General features: G+C 40.5%; 1 protein-coding gene across 2 annotated transcripts in view; it reads left to right on the top strand.

Annotated features, from left to right (window-relative positions):
* Positions 1 to 25,506, top strand: part of ANOS1 (anosmin 1) — a gene marked incomplete at its 5' end in the record, with an annotated part of 183,478 nt that overhangs the window by 15,558 nt on the left and 142,414 nt on the right. For both annotated transcript variants that reach the window (XM_084647311.1, XM_084647312.1), the window contains one exon: positions 14,727 to 14,774. In XM_084647311.1, the coding sequence (XP_084503437.1) occupies positions 14,727 to 14,774 (48 nt within the window). The remainder of the gene's footprint in view (positions 1 to 14,726; positions 14,775 to 25,506) is intronic.

Genomic DNA, 25,506 nt, shown 5'->3' with positions numbered 1-25,506 from the left:
CTTTGCTTCCACATCTTCTTGATTACTAAGTATGAGCTCATTACAGTCCTTGAGACTTATATAAATATTCCATTTTTGTTTGGACTAATCTAGTTATTCTGTCTGGTTTTCTTGCACCTGTTCATAACATTCATTTATTACAAACAACTTCACCTGTTTTCCATGAACATAAGAACATAAGAACGGCCATACTAGGTCAGACCAAGGGTCCATCTAGCCCAGTATCCTGTTTTCTGACAGTGGCCAATGCCAGGTGCCCCAGAGGGAATGACCAGAACAGGTAATCATCAAGTGATCCATTCCCCGTCACCTATTCCCAGCTTCTAGCAAACAGAGGCTAGGGACACCATCCCTGCCCATCCTGGCTAATAGCCATTGATGGACCAACTCTCCATGAACGTATCTAGTTCTTTTTTAAACCCTGTTATAGTCTTGGCCTTCACAATATCCTCTGGCAAGGAGTTCCACATGTTGACTGTGTGTTGTGTGAAGAAATACTACCTTTTGTTTGTTTTAAACCTGCTGCCTATTAATTTCATTTGGTGACCCCTAGGTCTTGTGTTATGAGAAGGAGTAAATAGTACTTCCTTATTTACTTTCTCTACACCAGTCATGATTTTAATATCATATCCCCCCTTTGTTGTCTCTTTTCCAAGGTGAAAAGTCCCAGTCCTATTAATCTCTCCTCATACAGAAGCCGTTCCATACCCCTAATCATTTTTTTGCCCTTTTCTGAACCTTTTCCAATTCCAGTATATCTTTTTAGATGGGGTGACCACATCTGCACACAGTATTCAAGATGTGGGCGTACCATGGATTTAGAGCCTATATGATATTTTCTGTCTTATTATCTATCCCTTTCTTAATGATTCCCAACATTCTGTTCACTTTTTTGACTACTGCTTCATATTGAGTGGATGTTTTCAGCGAACTATTCACAATGACTCCAAGATCTCTTTCTTGAGTGGTAACAGTTAATTTAGACTCCATCATTTTTTATGTATAGTTGGGATTATGTTTTCCAATGTGCATACTTTGCATTTATTAACATTAAATTTCATCTGCCATTTTGTTGCCCAGTCACCCAGTTTTGAGAGATCCTTTTGTAGCTCTTCGCAGTCTGCCTGGGACTTAACTATCTTGAGTAGTTTTGTATCATCTGCAAATTTTGCCATCTCACTGTTTACCCCTTTTTCCAGATCATTTATGAATATGTCGAATAGTACTGGTCTCAGTACAGACCCTTGGGGGACACCACTATTTATCTTGCTCCATTCTGAAAACTGACCATTTATTCCTAACTTTTGTTTCCTATCTTTTAACCAGTTACCATTTCATGAGAGGACCTTCCCTCTTATCCCATGACAGCTTACTTTGCTTAAGAGCGTTTGGTGAGGGACCTTGTTAAAGGCATTCTGAAAATCTAAATACACTATATCCACTGGATCCCCCTTGTCCAAGTGCTTGTTTACCCCCTCAAAGAATTCTAGTAGATAAGTGGGGCATGATTTCCCTTTACAAAAACCATGTTGACTCTTCCCCAACAAATTATGTTCATCTATATGTCTGACAGTATTGTTCTTTACTATAGTTTCAACCAGTTTGCCCAGAACTGAAGTCAGGCTTACCAGCCTGTAATTGCTGGGAACACCTCTGGAGCCCTTTTTAAAAATTGGCATCACATTAGCTATCTTCCAGTCATTTGGTACAGGTGCTGATTTAAATGATAGGTTACAGACTACAGTTAGTAGTTCTGAAATTTCACATTTGAGTTCCTTTAGAACTCTTGGGTGAATACCATCTGGTCCTGGTGACTTATTACTGTTTAATTTATCAATTTCTTCCAAAACCTCCTCTAACAACACCTCAGTCTGGGACAGTTCATCAGATTGGTCACCTAAAAAGAATGGCTCAGGTTTGGGAATCTCCCTCACATCCTCAACCGTGAAGACTGATGCAAAGAATTAATTTAGTTTCTCCACAATGGCCTTATCATCCTTGATTGCTCCTTTAGCATCTCAATCATCCAGTGGCCGCACTGGTTGTTTAGCAGGCTTCCTGCTTCTGATGTACATGGTTAATTCTCAGGCAGGCAAAAAGTCACAGGCTATTGTGACATCTAATTAACTTTTGCATCATTTCACAGTTGATCTTAGAGTACACTTTGTAGGCCCAAGTGTACATATAAATACAACAAGAAACAATATATTGATTAATGACGTGTAAAATGAATTCCTTCAATGCCATCTTAATGCATCATCCTCACATCATCCTCCACAGTTCAAGGCCAGAATAAATAGATGAACATAAGACATGTCATGAAGATAAAATCAAAGATGGTTTTGTTGGGCCAACAGAGAGAGTGAATTTCATAGTCTCTGAAAATAGCACCAAAATTTGAATCAAGGGACAGGGCGTTAGAAGAAATAATTCCAGATGGTCTTATCTCCCACAAGTTAGGTAGACTGGGGGAATAGTTGCCTCTAAGATAGCCAGGAGCCACCATTCAGGACTTTTAAATCAAGATCAACACTTTAAATTTAATGCACAAGTGAAATAGGAACTGGTTTATGATTATTACTATAACATGTGCATCCAGATGCCTTCAGATTCAGAAACATTCCAAAATTGTAAACCTCATCAACAAATGCAAATCCCTGAGGGTGGATGTCAACCCTTCATGCCCTTAAGATGCTTGCCCATACCTCTGGCATACATCTTGTCAGGATGAAGCCTCAGCCAAATCATTCTCATCCAAGCCTCTCTCAGTGCCAGACATGAAGACAGCAAACAGACCACACTGTCTAGGTCCAGTGAAAAGGATAGATAGATTTAAAAGTCATCGACATAGTGATAGTGCTGCAACTCAACACACCTCATTATCTGTCTTACCAGCCTCATACATGTGGGAAGATTGACAAAATGGGAGAAAATGGGGAATAACACATGACTGATGTTAGTCATATTGCTTAATGGGCTACTGGAAGATATTCAGATACTACAGTGATGAGCATGGTATAAGAATCTGAATAGAATAGAATGGGATGAGGGTTCTTGGGCAGATAAGAAGTTGCCTAACAGCAATACCTGGGACCTTCCAAAGATGGAGCCATTGTAGCATTATATAATGCTACAGGGTTGGATGATTTAAGGAAAAAGTACTGGTCTGTGGTATCAAGTGCTGCTGATAGCAAGAGCTGCAATATGTTGGAAAAAGGGAATTTGAGTTGATTTGAATTTTCTGCATTTGAGCACAAGTTATATTGTGTGTGTGTGTGTATTGGGAAGTTTGGGTTGAGACCACTGAAAGAATATATAATACAGTTGCAGACTTGAGAGTTGGTTCAAAGAATTCTATATCCAACTCTGATTTTTCAGAAGCCATTAAAATGCTGTGGATCATGCAAAGGTCTAAACTGAAAGGTGGCTTTGAGATCTAAAACATTACAAAGCTTCCAACATTTGGAGCACAAAAGAGCTTGTTTATTTTTCCCTTCCTTTACCTGATGCCAAAAACATTTGAAACATGACTTGTCAGTAAATGATTCCTTTATATACCAGTTACACCACTGATGACCGGGGATGTGTCAGTGTCAAATATTTCAGTCTTGTCCTGAAGGGATAGATATTTTCTTTTTATAGTACATCCTCATTTACCAGTTGCTAGACTGTCCTCTGAGCCACTGGTAAATTCTGATTTCTAGAAAGCTTTATCAGAATATGATAGAGAGAAATACTAACTTAATCCTTCCTCTGATTTCTGCCACTGAAAATCATTATTATAGAGGGATTTGGGAGCTCCCCTGTACTTCAGGCTTGCATAATAGTTACCATTCTGTTCCATTGTTTTAATAGCTCATAGCTTTCTGAAACTTTCACATTTCAGGTTGATTTTTTTTTCCAGAATTGCCCTCTGGTTTTATTTCCACGATAGATGATTTTTTTTCCTGTATGGTTTCAGCAAAATGTTTCAGCTATATTGGCATGAGAAGAGCAGGAAAAGGAGAAAAGAAACACCTTTCTAATGATCAGAAAATGACATGACCTTTTAAAAACAGCTAAGGCAATAAAATGGCGGGGTAGGGAGAAAGAGTTTAACAATTGAAATTTGTCCTGGAGAAAGCCCTCAGTGAGGAAAAGTGTCTTTCAGTGTTCTGGTGAAAACTGGTTTGGAATTGACTAAGGCTTTGAGCCTTTGTAAATAGCACTTCATGCACAATGCAGTTCTGGGTTTACTCTTAGAACTTTTCCAAATATTCAGAGTGAAGATGGGCTATGCTGCAGATTCATACCCAATTCTTTGGTTCCTGAATTACCACAAATTGGTTAGGATTCATTTCCAAACATTTCTGGGAAACTGGTAGACCTGGTTGATGGGATGCTTCTCATCCTCATCCTGTGTGAATGAAGCAGGGTTCCTGTGGAAAAGAAAGCCTGTGATCATATAATTAAAGCAGGCATTGTAATACATATGCAAAAGAGAGCCATATTAAAGTTACATGGGCTACTTTAATACTGGCATTTCCCAACTTTTGAGAGCTTTGTTTTGCAACTTTAATAATATTCTCTTAGCATAGTGTTTGTTTAGGGAAGATTATATGTGTATGTATATAGTTCCCTAAATTCATTTCTATATTTAACACAATATAACATCAGACTCTTTTCACAGCAACCTGAGAGACAAAAGTGAAGCACCCTGTAGTACTGAGTAATTTTCTGTATATGCTAGTTAAACAGAGTCCATGAAAGTCATTTATATGGCCACCATGTAGTACATTGTATTTAGCATGCTAATTGATGAAGTATAATGGAATAGACCAAAGGTGAAAACTTGCTGAGGTTTACAGAGGCTTGGAATTAAATTACAACACTAACAGCTAGGCTGCGCCAGCAGGCTCCGTCCTGCAATCAGTAACATGAGCAACCCAAACACATGGTAATAGAACCTTTCTGCTATACAACACTATCATGTGCTCTTACATGCTCTATATTTTACAGATAAACTGTTTTAGAAATATTTCAAAATATTTGATCACCACTGTTTCTTGTATCCTTAGCTCCGCAAGGGCACAACATACTGGAACCTTAAACCTGTCATTGATCCAGGAATGAATGCTGCCCAAGCAGAGCCTCAGGCCATTGTAATTTTCAGAGGAAAATGTCAGAGCCTGGAGGAATGATGGGAAATTTCTCTTGCATGTTGATATATGTACGGCAGATGTTAGATGTTACTCAGCTGTTTGGAGTGTTGGAAGTAGCTCTGGGAGAAATGGATTAGTGGGCAAAGTGCAGGGTAGTGCAGTACATGATAAATACATATTATTCCAAGTATCTTTGCAATGTATCACGAGATCCATAATTAATGATATTATGTATATTATATATTGAAGCTGTACAATCAAAGAATATATTATCATGTTTTCCTTTACAAAATTAAATTAATTTGCAATATAGGTTGCACACAAATGTTGCCCAGACATGGAACACTGCTGAACTTTTAAACATATCTAGTTTGTGGCTCAGTCAGACTTTAATGTGATTACTAATACAGTCCAAATATGACTGCTATATTTTGTGAAATGTATGTAGTTGTTTTTACTTCTGGTACAAAAAATATTTCCAGGAGGTTACATCCTGGTAGATTCTAGACGAACGTTACTTTGCTAGTTTATTTGTTCAGATCCAGTAAACTCTATTGTGCACCTTGACGGAAAAGCTAAAGTGGAAGCATTATGTATTCTGAGGAAACATAGTTTACAGACAAGTGCACAGTAAGACAAATCTTAGTTGTCTTATTCATGCAAGTAGATCCATTGACTTCAGTGGGACTATGCACCTGAGTAAAGCAAGCAGGATTTGTCCCAATGCATATTAAATGCTTTTGAATATGAGATTCCGTATACTACCTTCAAGTTATCATTATTTGCTCCTGGTTCTTTGTCCCATACTCCTTGTTGAACTTTATTTTAAATCTAAAATTTTCTTTCATAATGTGACTGAAATTGCTGTTGAATAAAGTAAAACTTCATTGGTAGGGGATGACTTCTAGAAAGTGTCATGGAGTAGTTTGTAATACCACAAGAAGGCAGTCATAACTCACAAGTGCTGCGGAAATCAAAAAGATTGTTTGTGCTCATTTGTTTATACAGCTTTGTTTATCTAGTAGTTTTTGTGTCCATTTTTAGTAGACACTGTGGTAGAAAGAAGAAATGTAATCTCCATTAAAGGCCTAAATTAAACCATAACAATGTGTGGTATATAATTTTAAGACTACAGATCTCCTGTTCATTCTTCTGTTAATGTGGTTTAGATTTTGACAGCTGCCTCTCCAGGAGATTATTAGCTATGATGGCCAGTCAAGAAACACTGAAGTCTCTGGAGTTTCTGTAGCAGTAGATCTTGACTTTATTTTTTTTTAAAATCACTCAGAAAATATTTATCAATTTTATTTTGCTGGATCATATCTTTTTGATGCATTATGGGTTGTAGCTTTACAGATTTCACTATAAACTTAAATAAACACAGTCTGTTAGGTAAAGTAAGAATAATCTTTGAAATCATTCATAGGAATTACATAGGATCAGTATAATGTCATGGAGAGGCTATTTTACTGTCATTTTCTTTCCTACCTGTCTATAAAAGTGAAACATAGATACCAGTGTTGCACTGAAGTCCACAGAGTTGCATTGGTGTAAAACCAATGTAAATGATAGGGAAATTAGGCTCATACTTTCTGCACATAACAACACTGTTCGTAATTTGACATTGATTAATAATTTGGGATGTAGTTTTTCCTAAAATAGTATTGGTGGCTAATCTAGATAATTAAATTCCATATATATTGTTAGGCTCTATGTTATCCATGGCAATTGAATTTTGGTTTGTGTTTATAGGGATGCAATTAAGTCTTCAAAACAGATCATTAGACATGTCAAAGCTTCATAACTTCTGACAAGCAATGATCCTTATAGCTTCAGTCTACTGGGTTAGCTGAAAATCCAGGTTTACTTTTCTGCAGCCTAGGTAATTGTGACATAGCTATGGGTTTTCTTCAGAAATATGTGTATTTCATTTTGCTATGAAGGGCTACACGGTATACAGAGTTCTCCTACTCAAAGCAATAGCTGCACTCCAAATATGTATTCCAAAGTACGGGCTACCATTTTGGATTTCTTCCCAGGGAATCTCAGCCCCAAGTTGCCTGCAATAGACAAACAACTAATCCCTCTTTTTTATTTACTTAAAGGATTCTAGAAGAAATGCCAGGTAAAGGAGGCTGTGATGATTTTATTTTACAAACTTCATTCCTGTTTGCCTAAATATCAGTCACAATCATTCCTATTTCCTTACACAAATAATACCTAAAACTAAAGCTCATTATTATTTGCCCTCTCACACTACAACTTACCAGGTCACTGAACCTTGATAATTACATTTGTTATTTCTTTTGCTTATTAGACCAAATTTCAATAGGCCAAATACAGAGCCTTTACTCCATAGTTAATCAGTTGTTATTTGAGGCAAAACTCACAGTAAAAGAACAGCCTATGTAGAAAAGAGAAAAGTCTGTGGGTATCAATCTGTGGAGTTTCCTAGCAGTTCTTCTGGGTTCTCCGTCCTCCCCATGGCAGACGGCAGGGGACCAGCCCCCAAAACCATCAGATCCCTGGGATCTGAGTGTATCTTAGATGGCTCTGTATTCTGGCAGACCACCGTATGCAAGTCTTGTGCCTCTGTGCTGGCTCTTCTAAATGCTGCCCTGAGAATTACCCTCAAGAGGGACAAGCAAGTAGAAGCTAACACAGCCTATATCACTGGGTTCAGTTAGGAGAGAAGCCCAGGTTGTTCACCCACTCCCTCCTTGCCATCTCCAAATGTGCAGTGCTGGATCCTATCCCATCCCTTTCTCTCCAGTCAAGAAGTTCTTGCAGGATTGGCGTCTGTAGGGGAGGCATACCACAGAGGCAAAACTGTCTTCCTCTGCAGTGACAGACCCCCTTCCATGCACATACGTATGTGGAAGGGAACGTGGAGCCCTAAGCAGGATTCCAGGATCTGGCCTTGTGGGTTTCGGTCTATTACATGACTTATTTAATTCAAAGGCAGCTCTTGTCATCATTTATTTCATCCATGGCATTGTATCAATTTAAAAGATGAAGTGATTTTCACTTCCAAAGAGGAAAGTGTTATGGATCATCAACAACATGCAGCTCCTCATTGATTTTCAGCCGAGTAGTAAGTACAATCATGTTTTACTTTATTTTGCCCCACTTAACTTAAAAACCTCTTAAAAACCTCGATTGCCCCCACATGACTGGCCCAAGAACATTTTGTGAAAATGGGAGTTTGATACGGATCAGTAGTTAGCAGATCTGTTAGGCTATGTCTACACAGCAATAAAACACTCATGGCTGGTCCTTGTCAACTGACTTGGGCTTGTGAGCCTGCAAAATTATGGTGTTGATGTTCAGGCTTGGGCTGGAGCCCGAACTCTGGGACCCTGTGAGGGAGGAGGGTCCCAAAGCCCAGGCTCTTGTCTCAGCTCGAACATCCACACTGCAATTTTTCAGCCTCATAGCTCGAGTCCAGTGAGCCTGAGTCAGCTGACACAGGCCAGCCCAGGGCATTTAATTGCTTTGAAGACATTCTCTTAGTGTCAAGAGAGAGTTTCTTGAACACAGATCTTGCAGAAGCTTCTTTAATCTGGCATCCTGTGACTCCCCACAGAGAAACACTGAGAACCTCAACAAAAGGCAGGTCCGCTAGTTGCTCACTGGTCATCAGTGTCCAGGAAGGATATGTGTCCTTAGTGGAGAAACTAGACACTGTACAGACAAGAACATGCCCTTTCACTGCGTGGGAGGAGGATAAAGAGCTCTTCTGGGCTTGTGTTGCACTAACAAGGCACACCTGCAAGGGTAGAAGAGAGGGTAAACAACAGATAGTGGGACCTGGAGGGGCCTAGGGAGCCCTGCCCTTCCCCACAAATGGTGGAGAATGTGGGCAAACTATGTCTGTTACAAAGGGTTTTTTTAAAAAAGCCTTAAAGAGGATAGAGTCCAGCTGCTCTGCTCAAGATGGAATCAGAGTGGTGGTATAAGTGGGTGGCAGAGATACCAAGAGATATTAACCGACCAAGGGACTAACTTCAGCTCCCAACTGATAAAGGAATTATGCTTCCTTCTGAAGGTCAGGTCGCTGAAAACTATGGTAGACCAACCATAGATTGATGGTCTAGTAGAGTGGTTTAATAACACCCTGAAGGGAAAGTTAAAACGCTTTGTCAATGACAACCCTAAGCAGTGGGACTGGCTACTTCCAGCAGTCCTTTTTGCATTGGGGAGATCCCACAAACCTCTACAGAGCTCTTCCTATTCGAGTTGCTGTATGTTTGCCAACCACGAGGCATCTTGGACTTGCTATGAGGAGGGTGGGAAGAGCAAGATGTGGGGGCCTTACGTATGACCGAGTATATCTGAGTTTAGAGAGAAAATTAGAAACATAGGGATGTTCACCAGGGAGAATCTGAGGAATGCAGCAACCCTAAGAAGATCTACTGGGATGGGAAGTTCAAGGAAGTGTTCAGGGAACTGAAAACATGACTATGGCGTGCACCCATGCTCTTCAACCCTGATTTTTCTTGGGAATTCATACTACATACAGATGCTTTGAACATCGGTCTCGGCACTGTCCTCTCACAGGACTTTGGAGGAGAAGAACATCCAATCCTATACCTAAGTAGGAAGCTATTCCCTAGAGAAAAGTCATACTTCGTTATTGAAAAGGAGGCATTAATGATCAAATGGGCGGTAGATGCCTTCAGGTATTACCTGTTGTGTAGCTACTTCTCCCTAATTGCTGATCTGAATCCACCCTTACGCTGGATTCAAACCATGAGGGACAAGAACCCTCTTTTAATGAGATGGTATCTTGCATTACATTCCTATAATTTCTGAGTAGAACAACAGACCACACTAACACTGATTTCTTGTCACAAGAGATCGGGGATGGAGTCAACCCCCCTGCCTCTGTGAATGGCCATCCCATCTTGAGGGAAGAGGTATGTGAAGGGACACACCCTCACACTGGGTTAGAGGAGGCTAATGAGCTATCCTGAGCCTGTGATGTGCTAACAAGGTGCATCTGCAAGGCTTGTTGAACCTGGAGGAGGAGAAGCCTAAAAAGGGAAACTTACCCCAGGCCTGTATTAAACACGGATAGCTAACTCCTTCCCTATGCAATTTGAATCCCAGCTTCTGCAAATTACAGGAAGTTAAATGGATGCAGAGAATGTTATTTCCTGTTCAAATGGATTCATTTCCATATTCCTGAAAATGTATTGCCTGTCATTTCTGGTTAGGTAAAAAGGAATCCCCAAGACCCTGTAAGAAATTATCATTACTTGATCTGTGCTGTGCATATAGATATACATGCAAACACCATAAACATGGTTAATTAGTAACTGGGAGAGTGTGGTATCAGGAGAGAGAGAGAGAGAGATTTAGGAGAAAGTGCTGTTTCACAGCCTATAATGTTCAGGCTGCAGAGACTGCTGACAGGTTAATGAAAAATGTTGGGAATAAGATGCCTGTATGAGCTGCATTTGTAGTGTTGTTAACTCATGTCATCCCCTTACTGTGTTCCTTAGCAGCAGCTATAGGTCTGTCTACTCAGTAGCTCTGTTTCATGCAGGTGACAGGCTGTCATATGAAGGACTTATTTCTACACTTCATTTGTGGGGTTTTCATTTTTGACAGAAGAAGCTTTTGAAGAATAGGCGTTTCAATCAAAAGTGAATCAAAGGTTGCAGAAAGGAACAGACTTTCAAAAACGATAATAGAGACATCGGGATTGTCATAACAGATCACACAAGTGGTTCATTTAGCCCAGCCTCTTATCTCTAGCAGTGTCAGGTATCAGATACTTCAAAAGAAGGTTCAAGAAACCTCATAATGGAAAATTAGGGAATAAGATGACAATGAGGGAAGTTATTTTTGTCATGGCTTGCATCCATAGCTGACAGTTTCCAGTTGCTTTGGAGGGGCATTGTGATAATACTTGTTAAAAGTACTTCCCTGTTCCAGGCCATGGATATAAACAAGGTTCTTGAACTTTTCAGCGCTTTGCACGCTTACAAATCTTCTGATCCGGCAGGGTGCTGAGAACTTTCTGTACACTGCTGGATTCCCTCTGTGTCCATTTAAAATATGGAGTGGAAGGCACAGAACACCTGTGCTTTTCATCTTGAAGGATCATGCCCAGTGACGTTACTGGCTGGGCAACTCGATAGTGCAGTGTGCATGCACACCTGTCAGAAACAATGCATCTAAATATCTTTATCTCATAAGCTTGAATTATATACTTGTAATGTTTCCAGGGCAAATGGCTTTGTCATCTTTCACTTTCTAATCACTTGCATTTGCGGTTCATTTGTTGTAAAATTCAGAAGTAAATTTTCAAAGGCAATCTGGCTTTAAATTTACACATCAAGTACAATGGTCAGATCATGGTCCCATTACAATCAATGGTAAAACTCCCACAGAATTAAGTGGGACCTGGATTTGACTCTGTAGAAATACAGATAATGCAAGGGAACCTAGCAGGTAAAATGTCCAAGCTAAAATTCAGGAATTCAAATACTTTGAAACATAAAGTTCTATCCAGATGGGTTTGCATTTAAAAAAATCACTTCTCGAATGTAAATGATATTTGTATTAGTCATTTGCAAAAGGAGAGGAATCAGGGTTCAGAATTCTAGTTTCCATATTGTTCAAATAAAGCACTAAAAATTTTCTCTTTCACCTTATAAAGTATAGCATTCAGTACATGTTAGTTTGTATGCAGCTGACTCTGCTAAGTGATGGTTTTATGTGGCTCTGAACTTAGAATTGTTTTTTAATTGAGCACATACTAGTATACAGTAGGAAAATGCAAATGTTTGTAGATGTAAAACATTAAAAAGAAGGAAAGGCATCCATCTGGATATTTGTTGAGGGATTGTTCCAAGTACCAGATATAATTAAAAAGCAAGAATGTTTTTTTTTGTTTCAGTAGAAGGGGCTGCCTCACTAGGATGTAAAACAATAAGTTGCTACTAATCTGTTATTGCAATCATTGCTATTTCTGTTACTTTTTTACATGAAGAAGTAAGAAAATGAAAGTAGCATGTAAAATATTGCTTTAATATTGCCCCTGGCTAGATTTGTAAAGGGAACCATTACATTCTAGACTGACATTGAGGATAACACTAAAGCATTCCCACTCGTGTGTGTTCTTTATAGAGATCCTAAAGTTTTATTTCAACTATTTATGTCTTTTTAAGGAGTTGTGCATGACTTCTCTTTTCATATTTAATTATTCTTGTGTCTATAAACATTGTAGCTAGTAAAATTCTAAAATAATCACAGCTAAGTATGAGATTGTATGAATGAAGGAGTGGCTTTATAGTAGATAATTGGGAAGATGGAAAGGCAAATACACATAAAATATTGAAATCAAATTATATGAGTCAAGAGCCTTTTAAGACTGCTATTAAAATGAGCTTTGGATAAGTGGGGTACTGGTTGCTCATCTTTATATATATCATCTTCTCAGTTATTCCACCAAATAGCTGTGATGCTAAAAACATCTACTCTGCCATATAAAAATAAACAAAACTAAAATTCATTACTGGAACTAAGTGGGATTTCCTGACCTACAGGTGCAGGTACTCTCTTCTACCATATTCATCTCCAACAAGCATGTACATAATTTTAATTGCATTAATTGAGCTTGTAAAGTAGAAGTGTAATTCTTGTTAATTCAGTGTTTTTAACGTCTGTCCCTGTACTTCAGAATGGGCCTGATCCAAAGCCCCTAGAAATCAATGGACACACTTAAACTGACTTCAGTGGGCTTTGGATCAGGTCCAGTACACATAGGAAAGGAGTACTTGTGGCACCTTAGAGACTAACAAATTTATTTGAGCATAAGCTTTCGTGAGCTATGGCTCACTTCATCAGATGCATTCAGTGGAAAATACAGTGGGGAGATTTATATACACAGAGAACATGAAACAATGGGTGTCACCGTACACACTGTAACCAGAGTGATCACTTAAGGTGAGCTATTACCAGCAAGAGAGCAGGGGGAGGGGGGAACCTTTTGTAGTGATAATCAAGGTGGGCCATTTCCAGCAGTTGACAAGAACGTCTGAGGAACAGGTGGGGGGGGAATAAACATGGGGAAATAGTTTTACTTTGTGTAATGACCCTTCCACTCCCAGTCTCTATTCAAGCCTAAGTTAATTGTATCCAGTTTGCAAATGAATTCCAATTCAGCAGTCTCTCGTTGGAGTCTGTTTTTGAAGTTTTTTTGTTGAAGTATTGCCACTTTTAGGTCTGTAATCGAGTGACCAGAGAGACTGAAGTGTTCTCCAACTGGTTTTTGAATGTTATAGTTCTTGACATCTGATTTGTGTCCATTTATTCTTTTACGTAGAGACTGTCCAATTTGGCCAATGTACATGGCAGAGGGGCATTGCTGGCACATGATGGCATATACCACATTGGTAGATGTCAAATAAATTGGTTAGTCTCTAAGGTGCCACAAGTCCTCCTTTTCTTTTTGCGAATACAGACTAACACGGCTCCTACTGTGAAACGTGTCAGTATACATAGGGTGACCAGATGTCCCGATTTTATAGGGACAGTCCCGATATTTGGGGCTTTTTCTTATATAGAGACCTATTACCCCCCCACCCCCATCCCAATTTTTCACATTTGCTATGTGGTCACCAGAAGTATGCAGGTCCAAATTCAGAAAGGGCATGTACTGCATCCTACCACCTTCAGCTCTCTATTATGATCACAGAAAGTTGGAAATCAATGTTTGTAATTCAAGTCCTAGCCCAGCAAAGCGCTTAAGCATGTGCTTAACTTTAAACATGCAAGTTGTTCTGTTGATGTCTGGGACTATTCATGTGTTTAAAGTTAACCACGTGTTTTAAGTGCTTTTGCTGTATCAAGGCCTTTGTGTCTGCTTTAAGGGAAAAAATGGACAAAATAATTTTCTTTCCTCTGCTTTTATCCACAGACCCCACTATACAGAGTAGGTGAAAAATAATAGATGAGATTTTGGAAATTTGGGTAAACTTGCACCCCAGGGGGAGGAAGGACAATAGTGGTTTTAATCCACCTTTGCATTTTATCAATCCTGAGCGACTTTGGGGGCTGTAGAGACCCCTGTCATAACTTAGATTGCCCCACAAGCTTGTCAAAATTACATCAGCCTCCCCAAGCTGCCCTGTGAACTGGAGCATTGCCTAGAATCTCCACAGTGCTGCCTGCCTGATATGCTCTGACACGTTCCTTCTGTTCTCAGTTCTGTTCCTCAGCATGCCTCTACGATCAGTGCTGGGTGAAGGGGTCTTCAGAAGGCAGCCTTATGGTTGGGTTCCTCTGTGCCTATGCTGGGGGAACTTTCTCCCAGTTGTAACCAGGATTTTTAAGGGACCTTTATGCCATACTAGGCCTTTTACCCAATGTAAAGGGGCCAAGGCAGGGATGAGGACCTCACCCAATAACAACTAAACAATTGTCGGGATTGTTACTCATACTGGGCTTACATTGTAACATCAGTTTCCAAACAGAATTAGAAGAGAAGTTCAGTCTAAAAACTGATGGCATAATCTGGGCAATTTTTAATGACATATTTAATATTAACATATCATTTTTTTTCTTTTGCAGAACAATGGTTCCCTTGTTTGGTGCCAGAATCACAAACAGTGTTCAAAGGTAAGTGCTTCTTTAACTACCCGGGAGCTTACACTTTGGTTTTTGGAAATGAAACTTGTCTTTGACTTTAAGAAACTTGTCTTCCGAAGGAGCTGATAAAGATTTCTTCTAAAAAACACTCATTATGGTAAAACATAGTCCTGTGATCTTTATAGGAAGATAAAGCACCCAGAGAGCCATATCCTCTGCTGGTGGAAATGGGAATAGGCCTATTGCAGCAGTTAGTCGAATTATCCCAGTGTACACCGACTGAAAATCTTACCCATAATTTCTGTTTGACACAATGTTTTAGAGAAGCGAGTGAAGCAGCCAATCTTGTTAAAGTGTACATTCAATAACTCTCAGATACTCCAACATTAGACATTTCATTTAGTTGGATGCTTAATATACAGCATAGGACTGAATTTCTTGGACAAAATTATTTCACAAATTCCAGTGTTACCCTTTCTCAAGCTGACTCTTTGACCCCAGAAGCTTAGGGGGTAAGTGAGCTGATAACCAACTTATTTTGCTGGACAAGAATTTTGCTAGATTGCCTGGAGAGAAGCAACAATGCTTCAGCAGCATTAGAGGGTGAAAGTGGAACTACAGGGTCTAGTCACTGACTGCTCTTTTCATAAACACACAATGTTAGATGCATCCATTTCCTGCATTAGTAATTCACCTGAAAACTGTGAAGAATGGGCAATGAGGAACAGTGGAAAAAAGGCCACAGACCCTAAATCTCCATGATGATGTAGGCCTACAATAATTTAGGCATTGTATCATGTAGTGATCTATATTCACTGTTTATTCCCTGATAGATTGACTATGAATGGGGTCAAACCCCAGTGGCATTATAATGGAATAGATCACTTACTAAAGAGGTGCATTGTTTAGTTGACGTAGCTGAGTGTACTCTGTTTTATGAAATCCAGACTCCCCATATGCAAAAAGGTTTGTGCATTACTGTTTTAACATAATTTGCTTAAAAGCTCATTCTAATATTAGCTGTAGCATATGGCGATCCTTGGTATATATTGTATCAACATTTCCACAGTAAGACTTTTAGATCATGTAGGAGCTAATCCAGCTCCCTTTGAAGACAGTGACATTTTTCTAATTGATGACACTGGAGGATCAGTCCCTTATTGAGTATGCTATTGCATGAAAATCAAAATACACCACAGAATGATTATCAGTCTTATCAATGATAAAAAAGCTATATTTGTAAGTTACATTGCCTGCACATGAACAGTAGCATGTTGGTATCAGAAGAAAGAGTGAAAAATATTCCTACTAGCTCTTCTCAATTTCAATACTCAGCCATCCTGAATTCTCAGGGAAACAGGTTCTACTTGTTACACTGTTACAGAGAAACCTCACCACCCATAAAAGAGGTTCATTCAGAGTATGTGATACATCATAATTAAATCACCTCCTTAAGAATATGCAGGGACTTTCACATCCTTTCAATGATCTTGATATAGCTTTCCCTTTTTATTATTGAGGCTGATACTGTACCTCCGCTAATCTCTGAAAGAAACTCACTGAATGGCTTTTGTCTGCATGAAAAAAGAAGGAAACAAATAAAAATGTGGTCCAACTTCTAAAGCAAGGCAGAGGTTAAATGAACATCCATTTGAGTCAGTGCCAAGTGCATAGCAGCCATACAACATATGTCTTATCTAGCATGAATTTGAGGGCAACCTTTAGATTGAATTACTGTCTTGAAAGGATGAAAGACCGAATGTTCCAAGTTAAGATTTTTTTTTTAAACTGAAAACATGGCTATTATTCACATCTTGGATTGCTGAATGCTTAGAGTGCTCATAATAGCTTGTCTTATCATTCCCTAGTAGGTAGGAGGGTAACATAAATATTTTGCATAACAATAATAGGTTTGCCATTTATAAGGAAAATAAATAAATATGTATTAGACTGTATTCTTTGTGGTTCTGAGTCCATGGGAAATGTGATTTCCCAGAAGGTTTTACCCCATCATATTTTGCAATTTATAATTAAATAGGTGGGTTACATAAAAGCTGAGATTTCAAAGCAGTGCAGGGGATTTTGCCAGACATCTTCTATCCATATTTCCTCCACTGCTCTGGTCATCTCAACCAAAGGGTGTAAAGTGAAGACAATTTTTTAACATTTCAGAACACATTTTTAAAAGGGCACCACCCAACTTTCACAGTGCACCTTTAGTTTTGTTCGCACAGTCCTTAGGGCACAGTTTTGTGGGGCAAATAACTATAGGCACAAGCGATGGCAATAGATGTTACCTTTTACCTCGTAAGCATGTGCGTTCAGATAGTCGAACATTAAAATGACATCATTGGCCACCACAACTATTTGCAACTAATATATGACAGAGAAGTTTGTCAAGAAATCATGTCAGTAGCACATGGCATCTCTCTGAGAGACTGTGTGGTTAATTCATTGATTTATTTTTACATTCTATTATTTAAATTAGTGAAGTTTTTTTTCATCAAATCTGTAGACAATTTTAAAGAAAAAGGAAATTGGGTAGTAAAAACAAGAGATTTGAAAGGCCTTGGCATGATCAGACATATCCATTGTGTTTTGTACTTGTGCATTCCTTACTGCCTAGATGTTTTACATCAAATATTTAACTTACAATTTCCTAACTATTTAAAATCTATTACGTAGGATGCAAAAAATAAGAGATAGAAGAGAACAGTTAAATATTCCACTTTGTCTCCCCATCAGGATTGTTCCCTTATCTTATATTTTTCTAGAGTTTTCTCCATTGTAGGGACAGATCATTCTCTCTTGTGGTAAAACGTACATGTGGGAGCTTTGGGGAAGAAAATGCCCCTCCCCAAATCATTCTATCAAGTTTTCTCATTGAAAAGGCCATGGATCCCTGTTTTGGCCTCTGGTTGGCCTAGGATTGGCCCCCATTCCTCTTCTGAATTCCTCCTAGTAGTAGTGTGGCACAGCTGAAAATTGAGTCCATAAACATTCTACATCATTTTGTGTATATATAGTATCTAAACAAAAATTCAGCTTATTGCCATTCTAAGGAAATATTGTGTACACCTTTAATGCTGCTGTTTTTCTTTTTAAGGAAGCTCTTTATAAGGTCAACATAGTAATTAAAATACAATGGAAATTCATATCGTTTATCTCATAACTCTGAAGTTACAGAATGATATTATACTAATAACCGCTAATACCAATGTGTGGGACAGTCTTGGTGGCCTGAAAACAGGAAATGTAAATTGAATATATCGAAGAACCATTCTTTTTTTCAAAGAGATGCAAAGGTAATGAACAGAAGTGATTACAGTTCTCACAGGACCAACTATGGACCAGTTATCCCAGTCTCAAATGACCATTTATTTTTTGTTATTTTAATGGAACAGGTCACAAAAGCATGACTATGAATGGCAAGATATGTAGCACTGGTTTTGTATGTATGATTTCATCTAATATGATATCTCCAGTGACCTATTTCACAAGATAAAACTGAAGAGCACTATTTGAAGACGCTCTCCCACTTGGATATTAATAGATGGGCAATTTAAAAACTGTTAGCACAGCACAGTATGGGGAGGAGGTGAACAGCCCTCAGTGGTGAAAGAACACGTTAAGGACTATTTAGAAAAGATGGACATGCACAAGTCCATGGGTCCAGATCTAATGCATCCAATGGTGCTGAGGGAGTTGGCTGATGTGATTGCAGAGCCATTGGCCATTATCTTTGAAAACTCATGGCAATTGGGGGAGGTCCAGGATGATTGGAGAAAGGCAAATATAGTGCCTATATTTAAAAAAGGGAAGAAAGAGAACCCGGGGAACTACAGACCGGTCAGCCTCACTTCAGTCCTTAGCAAAATCATGGAGCAGGTCTTCAAGGAGTCCATGTTGATGCACTTGGAGGAGAGGAAAGTGATGAAGAACAGTCAGCATGGATTCACCAAGGGCAAGTCGCGCCTGATCAACCTGATTGCCTTCTATGATGAGATAACTGGCTCTGTGGATATGGGGAAAGTGGTGGATGTGATATATCTTGACTTTAGCAAAGCTTTTGATACGATCTCCCACAGTATTCTTGCTAGCAAGTTAAAGAAGTGTGGATTGGATGAATGTACTATAAGGTGGATAGAAAGCTGGCTAGATTGTTGGGCTAAATGGGTAGTGATCAATGGCTCGATATCTAGCTGGCAGCCGGTATCAAGCAGAGTGCCCCAGGGGTTGGTCTTGGGGCTGGTTTTGTTCAACATCTTTATTAATGATCTGGATGATGGGATTAATTGCAAATCAGCAAGTTTTCAGATGACACTAAGCTGGGGGGAGAGGTAGATACACTGAGGGTAGGGATAGGGTCCAGAGTCACATAGACAAATTGGAGGATTTGGCCAAAAGAAATCTGATGAGGTTCAACAGAGGCAAGTGCAGAGTCCTGAACTTAGGAAGGAAGAATCCCATGCACCGCTACAAGCTGGGGACTAACCGGCTAAACAGCAGTTCTGCAGAAAAGGACCTGGGGATTACAGTGGATGAGAAGCTGGATATGAGTTAACAGTGTGTCCTTGTTGCCAAGAAGTCCAATGGCATATTGGGCTGTATTAGTAGAAGCACTGCCAGCAGATTGAGGGAAGTGATAATTCCCCTCTATTCAGCATTGGTGAGGCCTCATCTGGAATACTATGTCCAGTTTTGGTCCCCCCGCTACAGAAGGGATATGGACAAATTGGAGCAAGACCAGTGGAGGGCAACGAAAATGATTAGGGGGCTGGGGCACATGACTAATGAGGAGAGGCTGAGGGAACTGGGGTTATTTAGTCTGCAGAAGAGAAGAGTGAGGGGGGATTTGATAGCAGCCTTCAACTACCTGAAGGGGGATTCCAAAGAGGATGGAGCTAGGCTGTTCTCAGTGGTGGAAGATGACAGAACCACAAGCAATGGTCTCAAGTTGCAGTGCGGGAGGTCTAGGTTGGATATTAGGAAATACTATGTCACTAGAAGGGTGGTGAAGCCCTGGAATGGGTTACCTAGGGAGGCGGTGGGATCTCCATCCTTAGAGGTTTTTAAGGCCCGACTCGCTAAATCCCTGGCTGGGATGATTTAGTTTGTGTTGGTCCTGTTTTGAGCAGGGGATTGGACTAGATGACCTCCTGCGGTCTCTTCAAACCCTAATATTCTATGATTCTATGATAGTTTGAAGTCCATTTCTGCAGTCACAAATAGGATTGTGTCTCAGTCCCCATTTATGGAGAAGATAGAAGCATTTGCCATGTAATATGTGGATATAGTTCAAAGTGGACCATATTTTCCATGGAAAGTCTTTGGTTGGTTCCTTGATGGGGTGTTTATTTGGGACACTGGCAACCTTCTACCTTGCTCACCATTAATCTCTGGGGGGAAAAACCCTGAGTGTTTGAGCTCTTGCACTAAAACCAAAAAAGGTTCTCTGGATTGAGCTGGAATCTTGATATATTTTTTAGGTCTTTGCGTATTGGAAGATCCTTGTTCCCTAAAATATAATAGAACTCCGGAAGAATTCTCATGTCACAGTGAACTTGGGTTGGGAAGACATGGTTGTGACACTGATTTTATTGTGCCCATAATAATCTGCATGAAGGTGTTAAATTGAGATTTGACAAGTGACGTGTGTGAGCTATGTGCCTGAATGGATGATTCTGCACAAGAGTGGACAAGGGCCAGTAAAGAGGTAGTAGAGCATTTGCATCAGCTCCCCAGGCTGTCCTTGTCGACTTCTGTATGAGATTTACACACATCTTTATTTTGTCTTGAATATTTTTCAGGTGCTAGTGGTATGTGAGGTTTTCATCTAATGTCAATCCAGGATATGTCAGGGTGTGATTGTGTCTTATCTGCTGGTGACAGAAATTCCTGTGTAGTTTTGGCCTTTTTCAGCTGTTTAGATGAGATGATGACATGACACTTTTAGTGAGGTTTGGTTTTAGCTCCCAATATAAGAAATATTCTTCCATGATTTTAAGATCCTCAGTTGGGATTTGCTCTGTGGTAGGTAAATACTATGCCAGTGTGGTCAAAGCATCATCAACTGCATAGGCAAATTTCCATAATGATTTTGGGGAAGGCGGCTGGTGAAAATATGAAACAAAATCATGCTAAGACTGATCCCTATGGTAGGTCATCATTAATAGCATATGGCCTGCTGACCGGGTCATCAAGGACAACATGAAACCTATGATTGGTCAGAATGTATCAGAATAATGTTATTGTTGCATTGCATAGGGCCATTGCTCCATACAGCAGATAAGTGTAAGAAAACTGCCCCTGACTTGAGTTTTCCTTGGAATCCCACTTCAATTCCTTGGAATCCCACTTGTTAAGGCTAATACTTGGTCAGAAACCCACTTGTTCATTTGGTAACATTTTGACAAGCAGCCTAATTCTTGCTAGTAATATTTTCTCCATGAGCGTATATAATGTGCAGAGGAGTAATACAGGCCAGTACAATGAGGGATTGGCAATGTCAGTGACCATAGCCTTATGCCAGATCCTCAGGACAAGCCCTAAGGAATGGATATCGGAGAACCGTGCTGCGAGCCATTCCTGTCCCTTGGCTCTGAGGTTTTTCAGAAACTCCACGAAGACACCTTCAGGCACTGCAGCTTTCCTGGCTTTCGTGAGTGAGGGCCTTATTTACCTCCTCAACAATGTAGGGCAGTGATTGAGGGGACGAGGCAGGCAGTGCGGTCTCTGCGCACTTTGCTCTTAATAGACTTGTCCCCTGGTGGGCTTGAATTCATAAGGAGCATTCAGGGTTTTGATGTTTCACTGGGTTTGCAGCCTGAAGCTGAGGCAGCAAGAGCCAAGCTTTGTGGCTGGAGTGAGTAAAGTCCAGAGCTCGATCCATCTTTGATGGTACGCTGTATTCAGTGACTCGAATAGGCGTGTTGCAGTGTTTGGGTCACCAGACGTTTGGTATTCCTTTAATAGCCTTTCTGTTTCTGGTTTCCAGTATGGGGATTATCCTTTTTAATACCCATGACACATACTTTTCTTGCAGGTCTTCAGACAAACTGGGTAATATGATCAAAACGTTGTTGGGATTGCGTGTATGGTGGCCTCACCGGTCACAGTTAATCCTAGCTAGGATTGCTGGGAGTTCAGGGCCAATCAATGTAGATGATCACCAGTCAATGCTGTCTGGGGGGGGAGTTGCTAAGAATAGTTCTGGAGGCATTCTGAGGGGTTCCAAACTAGTCTTTGGTGAGGAAACAGAGCTGTGTGCCCGAAACCAATCTCTGTTCCAACAGGCCGAATGAAAAGTGCCTCTGTCCTTTGCATTGGAAAGAAGGTGTGTGTCTTTGTCTGATGGACATTCTGCAGTATCATTACTATTATAGCCCGTGTTGTGTGGTGGCTATAGAAATGATCACTCATTTAGCTGGGTGACAGAGTAGCAGCCGTGTTAGTCTGTATTCGCAAAAAGAAAAGGAGTACTTGTGGCACCTTAGAGACAAACCAATTTCTTTGAGCATAAGCTTTCGTGAGCTACAGCTCACTTCATCGGATGCATACTGTGGAAAATACGGATGCATTCAGTGGAAAATACAGTATTTTCCACTGAATGCATCTGATGAAGTGAGCTGTAGCTCACGAAAGCTTATGCTCAAAGAAATTGGTTAGTCTCTAAGGTGCCACAAGTACTCCTTTTCTTTTAGCTGAGTGATAGGCTGTTGGTAATGGGGGAGAAAGCCAGTCTGTATTTGATGGTTTATACACCTTAACCACCATTATCTTGCCAATTCTTATTGAGATGGGTTTCAGAGTAACAGCCGTGTTAGTCTGTATTCGCAAAAAGAAAAGGAGTACTTGTGGCACCTTAGAGACTAACCAATTTATTTGAGTATAAGCTTTTGTGAGCTACAGCTCACTTCATCGGATGCATACTGTGGAAAGTGTAGAAGATCTTTTTATACACACAAAGCATGAAAAAATACCTCCCCCCACCCCACTCTCGTGCTGGTAATAGCTTATCTAAAGTGATCACTCTCCTTACAATGTGTATGATAATCAAGTTGGGCCATTTCCAGCACAAATCCAGGTTTTCTCACCCCCCCCCTCGCACCTCCCCCCCAAACCCACTCTCCTGCTGGTAATAGCTTATCTAAAGTGACCACTCTCCTTACAATGTGTATGATAATCAAGGTGGGCCATTTCCAGCACAACTCCAGGGTTTAACCAGAACGACTGGGGGAGGGAGGGGTAAGAAAAAACAAGGGGAAATAGGTTACCTTGCATAATGACTCCTCCTGAAGGTCGAAACAGCAGACTGGACTTCTACATAGAGTGCTTCCGCCGACGTGCACGGGCTGAAATTGTGGAAAAGCAGCATCACTTGCCCCATAACCTCAGCCGTGCGGAACACAATGCCATCCACAGCCTCAGAAACAACTCTGACATCATAATCAAAAAGGCTGACAAAGGAGGTGCTGTTGTCATCATGAATAGGTCGGATTATGAACAAGAGGCTGCTCGGCAGCTCTCCAACACCACTTTCTACAAGCCATTACCCTCTGATCCCACTGAGAGTTACCAAAAGAAACTACAGCATTTGCTCAAGAAACTCCCTGAAAAAGCACAAGATCAAATCCGCACAGACACACCCCTGGAACCCCGACCTGGGATATTCTATCTGCTACCCAAGATCCATAAACCTGGAAATCCTGGGCACCCCATCATCTCAGGCATTGGCACCCTGACAGCAGGATTGTCTGGCTATGTAGACTCCCTCCTCAGGCCCTACGCTACCAGCACTCCCAGCTACCTTCGAGACACCACTGACTTCCTGAGGAAACTACAATCCATCGGTGATCTTCCTGATAACACCATCCTGGCCACTATGGATGTAGAAACCCTCTACACCAGCATTCCACACAAAGATGGACTACAAGCCATCAAGAACACTATCCCCGATAATGTCATGGCTAACCTGGTGGCTGAACTTTGTGACTTTGTCCTTACCCATAACTATTTTACATTTGGGGACAATGTATACCTTCAGATCAGCGGCACTGCTATGGTACCCGCATGGCCCCACAGTATGCCAACATATTTATGGCTGACTTAGAACAATGCTTCCTCAGCTCTTGTCCCCTAACGCCCCTACTCTACTTGCGCTATATTGATGACATCTTCATCATCTGGACCCATGGAAAAGAAGCTCTTGAGGAATTCAACCATGATTTCAACAATTTCCATCCCACCATCAACCTCAGCCTGGTCCAGTCCACACAAGAGATCCACTTCCTGGACACTACAGTGCTAATAAACGATGGTCACATAAACACCACCCTATACCAGAAACCTACTGACCGCTATTCCTACCTACATGCCTCCAGCTTTCATCCTGACCACACCACATGATCCATCATCTACAGCCAAGCTCTGCGATAAAACCACATTTGCTCCAACCCCTCAGACAGAGACAAACACCTACAAGATCTCTATCAAGCATTCTTACAACTACAATACCCACCTGCGGAAGTGAAGAAACAGATTGATAGAGCCAGAAGAGTTCCCAGAAGTCACCTACTACAGGACAGGCCTAACAAAGAAAATAACAGAACGCCACTAGCCGTCACCTTCAACCCCCAACTAAAACCCCTCCAACGCATTATTAAGGATCTACAACCTATCCTGAAGGATGACCTAACACTCTCACAAATCTTGGGAGACAGGCCAGTCCTTGCCTACAGACAGCACCCCAACCTGAAGGAAATACTCACCAGCAACCACATACCACACAACAGAACCACTAACCCAGGAACCTATCCTTGCAACAAAGCCTGTTGCCAACTGTGCCCACATATCTATTCAGGGGACACCATCACAGGGCCTAATAACATCAGCCACACTATCAGAGGCTCGTTCACCTACACATCTACCAATGTGATATATGCCATCATGTGCCAGCAATGCCCCTGTGCCATGTACATTGGTCAAACTGGACAGTCTCTATGTAAAAGAATAAATGGACACAAATCAGATGTCAAGAATTATAACATTCATAAACTGGTCGGAGAACACTTCAATCTCTCTGGTCACGTGATTACAGACATGAAAGTTGCGATATTACAACAAAAAAACTTCAAATCCACACTCCAGCGAGAAACTGTTGAATTGGAATTCATTTGCAAATTGGATACAATTAACTTAGGCTTGAATAGAGACTGGGAGTGGCTAAGTCATTATGCAAGGTAACCTATTTCCCCTTGTTTTTTCCTACCCCTCTCCTCTCCTCCTCAGATGTTCTTGTTAAACCCTGGATTTGTGCTGGAAATGGCCCAATTTGGTTATCATACCCATTGTAAGGGGAGTGATCACTTTAGATAAGCTATTACCAGCAGGAGAGTGGGGTGGGGGGAGGTATTTGTTCATGCTTTGTGTATATAAAAAGATCTTCTACACTTTCCACAGTATACATCCGATGAAGTGAGCTGTAGTTCACGAAAGCTTATGCTCAAATAAATTGGTTAGTCTCTAAGGTGCCACAAGTACTCCTTTTCTTATTGAGATGGTTCTGAGGTTGCTCCTGGCATCTACCAGGATGACCTGCTTGATGTATGTGGCAAGGCTGTGTTTTAGGTGATGGAGGGAGGCAATGAGATTGTAGCCAGCAATATGGCAGTGTGATTCTTGGGCATCATCTTTGATATGGGCTTCTTGCAGGGTTATATCAATCATGTCTTGAATGTCACAAGCTAGGTCGTAGCTTTTA

This window comes from Lepidochelys olivacea, assembly GCF_965140295.1.
Source record: "Lepidochelys olivacea isolate rLepOli2 genome assembly, chromosome: 1".
Classification (NCBI taxonomy): Eukaryota; Metazoa; Chordata; order Testudines; family Cheloniidae; genus Lepidochelys; species Lepidochelys olivacea.
Note: the sequence above shows the minus strand (reverse complement) of the source record. Positions and strands in the feature narration are given on the sequence as shown.